At 32.8% G+C, this 10,705-nt stretch overlaps 1 protein-coding gene across 2 annotated transcripts in view; it reads left to right on the forward strand.

Annotated features, from left to right (window-relative positions):
- Positions 1–9,649, forward strand: part of faf (ubiquitin carboxyl-terminal hydrolase-like faf) — a 56,075-nt gene extending 46,426 nt beyond the window's left edge. For both annotated transcript variants that reach the window (XM_080174665.1, XM_080174666.1), the window contains exons 49-58: positions 166–264; positions 775–960; positions 1,421–1,489; positions 1,935–2,048; positions 2,575–2,649; positions 3,134–3,330; positions 3,842–3,986; positions 5,856–6,124; positions 6,475–6,902; positions 7,472–9,649. In XM_080174665.1, coding sequence (XP_080030791.1) covers positions 166–264; positions 775–960; positions 1,421–1,489; positions 1,935–2,048; positions 2,575–2,649; positions 3,134–3,330; positions 3,842–3,986; positions 5,856–6,124; positions 6,475–6,670 — 1,350 coding nt within the window. In that variant the 3' untranslated portion in view covers positions 6,671–6,902; positions 7,472–9,649. The remainder of the gene's footprint in view (positions 1–165; positions 265–774; positions 961–1,420; positions 1,490–1,934; positions 2,049–2,574; positions 2,650–3,133; positions 3,331–3,841; positions 3,987–5,855; positions 6,125–6,474; positions 6,903–7,471) is intronic.
- The last annotated feature ends 1,056 nt before the right edge of the window (positions 9,650–10,705 follow it).

Here is a 10,705-nt window from a genome sequence, read left to right on the forward strand (position 1 = left end):
CTAAAAAAGGGGTAATTTAGTGTATAATCATTGGGGATGTACATCAGTTTATCGGCCATTTTCTAATACATTTAGACCCCTTGGTAAACATAACCATGACTCCAATAAATAAAAATGGATATTAACCGTTTACGAAGCAATACTGGAAATTTTTTTAATTATCAGGTGAGACAAGCCTTTGCCAAGCTGATAGTTTTCTGTGCGCATTTCTCCCTTCCAGATAGTCCCACGCCCCCACCAAGATGGCTGCAAAATATTCCAGAGGTAACTTTTAACAGCTTATACCAACAACGAAATTCATTCGAAAAAAATCACGAAACATATACGTGGTTTTTAGCTGTCGTTGGGGGAAAACACAGTAGAATTTACGACCTCTATCTGTCTACCAAATATTATTTATTTCGCTTGTTGGCTATGCCTTATTCCTGAATTTTTAACTCTACTTTTTATGCCTTTTGAGAAAAAAAGGCATATAGTATTCACTTCTTCCACAAATTCAAAAATATTATGCAATGCTTTTTCGTCTTGTATTACGCATGAGACCTCTAAAAAGGTTCTTGATGTTTTATGTTTGTATGTCTTAACACAAAAGAAAAGTAATCTTTTTTTATTTCAAAAAGGCACCAGTTTCTATGAAAACTAATCTTATTGCCTCTATGCTTTCATTTAATATTTGTGTAGAGTTTCATCACAATTAAACAAGGAAATTTTTAAGTGTCCCTTAATAACTCGACCTTTATTCTTGGTTCATTATCCTTATGTATTATATTTCAGACGCCAGTGGCCACAAACCTGTCGGACCACTTGCTGTTGGCCGTCCTCTCGTTGCTGTGGTCCGAGGTGGCCGACTACGGGCGTAACCTCGCCCAATACTTTGGACTCTTTGTCATGTACATAACCTTGGGGGTCAAGGAGAAGGCGCAACTCTTGAATCTGTCCGTTCCGGCTATTTTCATCCAGGTAAGGCTTCGAAACCGTTTAATTACCGCTGGATTAGAACCGGTTCTCACTATACTCAGAAATCATGTATAGCATCGTATTACAGTCAATTTTCAAAATAAAAATAAAAAAAAAACTAAAATTAACATCAGACCGGGACATAATTTGGACAATTTTGAAACTTTAAATGGTAAAATGATGATCTTAGGTGGTCATTTAGGCACTAAAGATAATCACTCCTAAATAAAATTCTAGCAGACAAAGATTTTTTTTATTTAGTCACATGTTGATGCAACCCCATGATACGAGTACCTAACGTTCTTTTGACAATTTAATATAAGCTTTATCTAAAGATAACTTATTAATTTAATTAAATGGAAATAAACTGTCTTTCAGTATCCAATTGTGTATTCTTTCCAACCAATAATGTGGTCGGATTGTATGTAATAGTTACTGAAAATGTATAAAAATGATTTTGTAGGTATCTCTGGATGATGGTCCTGGACCCTCTATAAAGTATCAGTATGCTGAGCTTGGTAAATTGTATCAGGTTAGTTTGTTTTATATCATGGAAATAAAACGAAGTAGTGAAAAAATAAGATGAAACCCGCTACTTTGTTTTCTTTCCATGATCCGTTTTTTTATATCAGTCATAAAAAAAGGATGATAGTGTTCGACAGTAGTGAAGCTCTTTTACAAAAAAATATTAGCCAATGAATTTGCTTGAGTCTCTGCTTTTGTACGTTCATATTTGTATATTAGATAAGAGGTTTAAAGCAGGGAGGAAGGGGACATGAAATTGGACTGTTTAATACACTAGTCCCCAAAGCTTAATGATAATGTTTTCTTTTTTATTTTGGGGACTTTTATTGAATTCCTATTATTTTAATTTATGCGCATTTTTTGTCTGTCTGTCGGTCATGCTTAAAAAGACAAAACCTTATTGTTTAAGTTCAAAAAGGCATCAGTTTTCATGAAATCTATTCTTGTTTCAGGTTGTATCTAACCTGGTGCGTTGTTGTGATGTGTCCTGTGTTACCCAGAGCTCCCAGGAGGGAGGGGAGCCACTACCCAACCCTTACCTAGAGTCAAGTCTTCAACAACACAATCAGGAACTTGCACTTCAATTACGCTTTTCTTTCACAACTTTGTAAATTTCCACAGAAGTGCCTTGTCAAACCCTGAAACCTTCCCTCCATATATAAGGGTTTATGCATAAGAATTTCCCACATTATTTTTAATTTTTTTGAAAAGTAAGGGAGGGGGGGGGGTCCGTGTAGGTAATTATTTATAGCAGATTTAGCAAATTTTTTATATTGGGGGGAGCATACATTTTTTTCTTTTAACCTAAACCTGTTATCATATCATATGTGTTTTGGAAATGGATATAGTATATAAGTTGATATTATGACAGGGGGAACATTGTCGTTAATTTGGGTTGCTGACACGGACTTTATTTATTGGTCATGTAGTAAGAGGGCAGGGGATTGGATAAAGAGGGTGTGGATGTGGGGAGGATCGTTAATTTGGCCAGCTACAAGTTTCACTTTATTAGAGAACATGATAATCTGGTGTAAGATCATATTAATGATAAATTCATTGTTTTTATTTAAAAATTAATTGAAGTGTTTGGTACAGGGTTCCTACATCATGCCCATCCCACTCATAGTGGCTGAACAGCTATTCCAAAGATCAGCCTATCTTAAGAAGGTAAGACTTATTATTTTATGTATTTTTCTTAGCCTATTAGGTAAAGCAGAAAGGTATTTTTTGGCCCTTAAGATCTTGCCAACCGCTGAACTGATTGTGTCTTCATTTTAGGAAATTTTCATTTATGTTCAAGTATAGATAGATAATTTTAATTTTAAATTCAAGCTTTTGGATGGCTTTAGGCTATTATTCCTGCCTTCAATCCCTCTTTGAATACATAGCCTATATATGACATGGTTGCATCCACAAGTTAAATATAAATCTTTTCTTACAAATATATCTAGAGAACTTTGGTTTGTTAAAAAAATGTTCCTTATATTGTATTTTCCCACTCACTCTTTATTTTATAAAATTTTTCTTAAGCGAAGCTACTCTTTAATACATTTAATTTATCCGTCAGTCTGTAACGCTATGGTGGAAATGCTGCAATTCAAGATAGAGGGCTGGATTTTTTTGTGAAGATTCCCTCTATAAATTATTCCAGGTGATAGAAGACGCGAACAGTACCGAAGACACAAAGAAACTGTTACAATTTTGTTCCTGGGAGAACCCCACCTTCTCGCACACAGTCCTGTACGAGCTGCTGTGGCAGATAGCTTTCGCGTATACACATGAGCTGCGCCCCTATCTTCAGCTGCTACTGGCTATGCTCACACTTGAGGATTCATGGCAACATCATAGGTAAACAATTTATTAATCAACTAGCGGCTGCGCTCCCAGCAAATACGGATGGAGGGGGGAAGAAAAATAGCTTAAAACCATTAGAAGGCTTAAATCGAAGTAAAATAGCCTAAAACACCCCAGGATCTATGTGATAATTCCCTAAAAAGGAGACATCAATTATTTAGTAGGTACTTATTGAAATCTTAAGATGCAGACAAAAAAATCTTAGTACTTTATATGAGTAAGAAGATTATTTTCTTTTAATCCATGCAGATTGAGATTTGTAAAAAAAAACTTAATTCTAGATTCTGTTCTGATAACTAAGTAACTAGTGGCCTCGTCCCAAGAGAGGAGAATTACCGCCTCGCATAATCATATTGTTAAATTAAATGGTGGCAAGGTGTTGTTTCTCCCAAAAGCCTACAACCTTTACTGAAACAAAATGTAAAAGTAATACATAAGAGAGCCACCCTGTTACTTTAGTTTATTTAAAGGATTCATTGATAGACAATTAAATTCATATCTTCAGGATACTGAAAGCATTGAAGGGGATACCTGACGACCATTCCTCCAGAGATGGATTATTTGAAACAATCCAGAGGAGTAAGAATCATTACCAGAAGCGGGCGTACCAGTGCATCAAGATGCTGGTCACCCTATTCTCTACCTGCCAGGTAGGATTTATCTTTCATTAACTTATCCAGGGACTTTGGGGACTAGTGTAATAAACCGTCTAATGTCCCCTCCCTCCCTTGGGCATACCAGTGCATCAAGATGCTGGTCAGTCACCCTATTCTCTACCTGTCAGGTAGGATTTATCTTCCATTAACTTTTCCAGGGACTTTGGGGACTATTGTGTGTAATAAACAGCCTAATGTCCCCTCCCTCCCTTGGGCATACCAGTGCATCTCTACCTGCCAGATATAATTACAAGGGTATACAGCATGACCCTCGAAAAAGTATTTTTAAGCTTTTGCAGCCCTTATTTCTCAATGAATTATTAAAAAATGCATATGTCCTTGTTCTCCATAGTATTCCACGTAAGTAGATATAAAAATATTTTTTTTTACCTCCATTAACACCGGAGATTTTTAGAGCTAAAGTTTTGAAAAAGTGACTGAGAAAAAGAATTTTTTTTTGTTTCTCTTATTTTTTGGATGGTTATATTATGTTTTTCTGGCAATTGAATAATGAGACACAAAAAAAACCAGTTAACTAAATATTTCTTTTTTATTCCACCAAAAATATAAATTTTTAATGGCAAAAAATACTACTGAATGAATTGATTATTTGCAAATTTTAGGTTATTTATTAACCCTTATTTATAGAAAAGGATTAATTATGACAGTTGCTCCGCCTACTTTTCTGACATCTCAATTATTTAATAAGGGGTAAATTAAGCTTTTTAGACTAAAAAATCATTATGTTTTATTTTTATTTTCTTTATAACTTGTTTGTTATTAAAGTTAGGATTGTGAAACAAAAACAATTTTCCTGCTATATTCAGAGAGATTTATTTGGTTTTTTAATCTTAAACAATTTTGCCTAATAAGTAAGTTTTTCAAAATATCATTAAACTAAAAAGACTCAAAAAATATGTGTAAAAAAATGCTTTTTACTCAAAAACTAAATTTTTTATTTCATTTTTGTATAAAGTTTCTGCTAGTAACAAAAATAAAAGGATTTCTAGCTTAATTTTGCTAAAAAAGTCGTATCATGTTAAAAGTTACTTTTTCCTCAGTCACTTTTTCAAAACTTTAGCACTAAAAATCTCCGGTGTTAATGGAGGTAAAAAAAATATTTTTATATCTACTTACGTGGAATACTATAGAGAACAAGGACATATGCATTTTTTAATAATTCATTGAGAAATAAGGGCTGCAGATGCTTAAAAATACTTTTTCGAGGGTCATGCTGTATATTCTGCTTTGGATTCTCTGCTAAAGGGGGGAGGGGGGGGGGAACAATAAATATGTGGGAGTAAAGGGCAAAAAAATCCTTTTTTTCAATTATCCCTTAGCATAAAAAAATGAATAAAATAAAGAGCACTGAAAACACTGAAAAAAATAACGGGTAGGGGGGGGGGGGGGATGAATTATTATGCAGATGGGGGAAATATGAATTTTGTGCAGAATATATACCCCTGTATAATTATCTTCTATTGACTTATCTTTGTTGTTGACTAGTGTATTATGATAGGGAACACTTTTTTAGGCGAGAAGAAAAAAAATTGCAAAAATATAAAAAGAGTTTTTTTTCATCATATGTATTATGTTTAATTATGGCCCCAAGGATCTCTAAAACAATGGCCTCTAATATGTTTTCCTGAAATAAGAGGGTTAATCCAGAATTTTTGGAGTTACTACAATAATCCAACCCTCTGCCAGTCATTGTAAGTAATTGAAGGATTTAAGTAGGTTCATGGATTTATTTTATCGTGGATCTAAGCAACCTAAATTGACGACATTTTTTCTCCTGTGACAATATCTATCCTCTGTTCATGCATATTATCTAATTGATTTCTATCTTATCTATTATTTCAGGTTGCTAAGAATATTCTAATGAGCCATGGAGAGCTGAAGAAAAAGTGGAGCTGGAGCGTCGAGTGGCTCCACGAGGAGCTTGAGCGCGGTGGGGGAGGCGGTGGTGGTGGTGCTGGAGGCCGCGGCGGTGGCCCTGGCCAAGGCGGTTACCAGGGAGGCGGCGCTGGCAATCCCGCCCCTCATCTGCAGTACTACAGTAATTGGTCACCACCGGCTGGCAGCAATGAGACGGCGCATGGATATTTCTTGGAGCGCAGCCACTCTGCCAGGTAACACATTACGTCTGTTACTCATCAAGCAAGAATCAGAGATGGAGGGAACATAAGGCTGTATATAACACTAGTTCCTAAAGTTTTATATTAACGTTTTCTTATTCGTTGGCCTAACAACTTTGGGGACGATAATGAATTTTGATTGGTGGGTTCAATAAATTGAGTGTTTTAATATTTCAACCACTAAATCTAATCTGCAGAAGAAGTAAATTTATACATTATTTTATCGTTTTAGATCCCTAAGAAAGGATTGCCATAGTATTGGAAATTCTAAAATTCTTTGTAAGTTTATAATTGCCTCTCTATAACTATAAACTATTAAATCAAATGCAATTTTTCTTTTTTAGATCAACTTTGGAGAAGGCATTTGAGCTCTTGCCCGAAGACTCCGAAGAGGGGGAGGACGCGGGGGCGGGGGGACAGCGTCCAGGAGAGGCGGGGGGTGCTGCTGCTCCCAGAGGGGATGAGGAGAGCGAGGCGGGGGCGGGAGGAGGAGGGGTAAAGAAGGGCGGTCATCAGGCTCATTTTGATGATAATTATTAACACACATGTTCATTGTCTAAAACGACCAAGCTGTTTTTGCTTGATTCACTTCACTTTGAGGATTGTTGCTTAAAAATATTTGATATAATGGTAGAGTAGTAGTTATAATTATTGTAATCATATTTCTTTTTTATTGAAATTCTTATTTATTGATCAATTTAAGTAATTTATAATTGATGTAGATTCATATTATTTGATTGCACCGAAGCATATTGAATTGTCCCATAAACAGGTCATTGCCTTCACATTTTGGCTACAACCAAAAAAATGTTGCAATTTTGAAAGGGATAGTTGCATTAAGTGCATTAAACGAGTTTGATTGCAAGCATAAGTTACTAGAATTCTATCTAACATAAATAATTTTGTATTACTATAAACAGCAATCTATTAGGCACCACTAAAATAGTCATGCTGTTTTTATGAATACATGACAGCAATATAAGTTGCTTATATCTAAAAAATATGATTTTCAAGTCTTTATATTTTTAAAATTACCTGGTAGAAAATTAAAATTCTTTCAGATATATGTACTAAAAATGTAGTTTAAATCTTTGAACAGAAAAAAATATGCTGTTCACTAAAATCATGTTTGAATGCACTTTGTGCAACTACCCCTTTTGACGTAATGGTTACTGTAAATTTCTTTCCAGTATGGCTTCAAAACCGCTGGATTATTTATCGGCTCTCAGTCACACAGAAAAATTATGTTAGTCCGGTTTTTAGGTCCCTCGGGGCTAACAAAAATTGATTTAATCTGATAATTTATCCGCGGAAAGCTAAATAACTAATATAAAAATACAGTCACTTAAATTTAAAAAAAAAAACCTTAAAAACACATAATAGGTATGTTTTGTGTATATTGTATAACTTTATGTAATATTTTATGTATTTTTCATAATTATTTGGAATATTTCTAAATTTTTCTTATTATTAGAAAAGATTTTCATTATTTTAGAGTCATTTTAGACTTAATATAAATTTTGTAAGCTAAAAAAAATAAATTATTGTCATTATTATTATTTCTTTACAACTAAGATTAAAGTAAATTTTTAATTATATTTGAAAGCTAACTTAAGCATGACTTTTATTTCTTTCATTTATTAATGAATTGGTATTTTTTCGAGATTTTTTCTGCCGTTTTTCTACGCAAAAACTATATATTTTTAATGATAAAACAAAGCAATTTGTGATAGATATTTCATAATTTGAATTAACAATAAAAAATCAGTCTTGAAATCATAATTATTATCTAGGCTTCTTACAATCTAACAGGGGTGTATATTCTGCACAAGAATTTTTTTTTTCCCCGGCTACAAAATTTTAAATTCCCCCCCCCCCCCTAGTTTTTTCTCACCAAGTAAAAGAAAATGGAAAAATATTTGAAGAACTCTATATTTTATTTATTTTATCCCTCCTACCACACATTTTTTTAGTTTTTTATTTCCCCCCCCCCCCCTGAGCAGGGTCAATTTTGAAAATATACACCCCTGCAATTTAATCTAAAAAAAAACCTTTAATTATACATTCAGTTAATTCATAAAAAAAAGGGTTTTTACAACAACAAAAAAAAAATTTTATTTGTCATAAAACCTTAAAATAAAAAAGATAATCAAAAAATTTCTATTTTTGTTCCGGTTTGTAATCTAATATTTATTAGTATATCAATAAGATGTAATTAAATGGGACTTTAGTGACATTCAACAGTAAATCAAGTATTTGTTATCCAGTAAGGCTTCGAAACCGCGGATTAATATCCGCTGGATTTGAACCGGTTCTCCGCTTTACTGAAAAATCATGTCCTCGCATTACAGATATTTTTACGAATATTAAAATAATCATAAAATTAACACCATTTGGCCCCTCGTGGCTGACAAAACTGGTTTAATTTTATAATTTATCATTTTAATATCCGCGGAAATCTGTCTATAATACGATGCTATAAATAACTATCATTTCTTCGGTAAAACTTTTAGAAGTCTTTATAGTCAAATTTTAGAAAATAATCGTTTTTTTTATGTAATAAACTAATTTATACTTCAAATTTTCAAATCATTAACCTTAGTTTACTTTATTATTTACCTTTTTTTTATATAATTTCATTTTATAATTAGAAAAAGAAGTTTAAATAAATGATATTTATAAAATTAAATGTAGTAAAAATTATTTGTAAGATGTGGATAACAACTTTTATTTTGCGGCCGAAAACTGGTTTTAATAAACTGGTTTAACCGTCCGTACATCATAAAGTTTATTTAGTATTATTATTATTTGATAAACACTCCTTCCTGGAGCTTGTTTTTGAAAAGTGTGAGGAAACCAAGTTGGGACGCAGTTTAAGTCCACAAATATTTTTAATAACGTTTTCTTTCTCGTTGGCATAACAACTTTGGGGACTTTAATGAATTTTATTGGTTAGTTCATTAAGTTTAGTGTTCAAAAGGTTCAACCACTAATTTTAATCTACAGAAGGTGTATTTTTTGTTTCATAAATGGGGCCATTGTCTTATCCCTTTAAATCCTTAAAACTAAATACTACTTAAAAAATTCTCCTATTTTGGGTCAAAAATGTTAAATTTAAATGATTAATTACACTAATTGTTGGAACAAAAATGTCCTAATAAAGGTTCTTTTCAGGGACCTAAAGGGATAAGACAATGACCTAAATTGATGTAAATCCCCTAAGATGATACACAAAATTATAGTTAGTGGATGAAACGCTTGGACACCCAACTCAATGAATAAACCAATCAAAATTTATGAAAGTCCCAAAAGTTGTTAAGCCAACGAATAAACGATATTATAAAACTTTGGAGACTAATGTAATAAACAGCCCATTGTCCCCTATCGCTCTGTCTAGTGAAGGTTCTTTTACACTTTTTAAACACGAATTCTGGGGAGTAGTGTGAACTTCTGTGTTAGCTTTCATATAAATGAAATCCTTTGTTTAGGTTTTAATCAAAAATACAGATTATTACCAGATTTTTTTTCTTTTTTCGTAGCATGGCTATTCTATAATTGTTAAGTATTTGTATGTTAGTCCGCAGATGGTGAAAATCAATAAGAAAATGCAAGCAATCCTAAGATAATGATAACTGAATTGTAAAAAATATGTTTTTTTTATATTTTCGATATCAATTTCGGTTCCTAACATCTATTTTTAGAATGCATTATATATTAGAGTAAAACACTAGAGGGAGCAAAGATTGAATAACTGTATCTCTCCATCGCAACCACCTTGTGCAACCTTTCCATTGGGTCATTGAAAATCAACCAATGCAGGTGTCGTTTGTATTAACACAGCCAAGTAGCAGAAAATAATTTAGAAGCAGACGAAAGAGGTCTTTAAAAAAGGAAGGGAGGTAGTTGTCTGTATATATATCTATACTATAGATCTGTTCTTTATATGAATTTTTATCTTTCTAAATATTTTAGTAACTTGCTTTATGTCAATCTAGGATGAATTATCGAAAAAATCACGAAACTACCTTTTAAGATTAATATCAATTGCTTACGTGATAAAAATTCGTTACTTTAATATTTAATAGTTATTTCTCGCATCGTATTATATACAGCTTTCCACGGATATAGAATGAACAATTTTAAGATTAAAACCTGTTTTTTTAGCCCTGAGGTGCCGATGACACGGGCTAAAAAAATGGTTTTAATCTTATGATTGTACATTTTTATATTCGTAGAAAGCTGGATATAATACGATGCTAGACATAGTTTTTCGTATGAATGAGAACCGGTTCCTATCCACCGGATTCGGAGAAAGTATTGTTACTCTACGTATATTTTTATATTCCTTATCTTATTTGTTCAGCTTCACTTTTAAGGATGTTGTTAACCTTTTTAAGTTCTAAACGTCTTTTCCTCTATTTTTCCTAATTTTGCCCAAATAGTAGGATATATATTTATTTTAAAAGATTTTTGTTCGTGTTGAAATCTGCCTTTGATAGCTTGTAACTGTTGTAGAGAAGTTAAGATAGGTGCTTTCTCTTAAAGTACCTGCCATGCACCACCCAACCCATCTAA

The sequence above is a fragment of the Acartia tonsa genome, chromosome 10 (assembly GCF_053477335.1).
Source record: "Acartia tonsa isolate MP-2025a chromosome 10, ASM5347733v1, whole genome shotgun sequence".
In the NCBI taxonomy this organism is placed as follows: Eukaryota; Metazoa; Arthropoda; class Copepoda; order Calanoida; family Acartiidae; genus Acartia; species Acartia tonsa.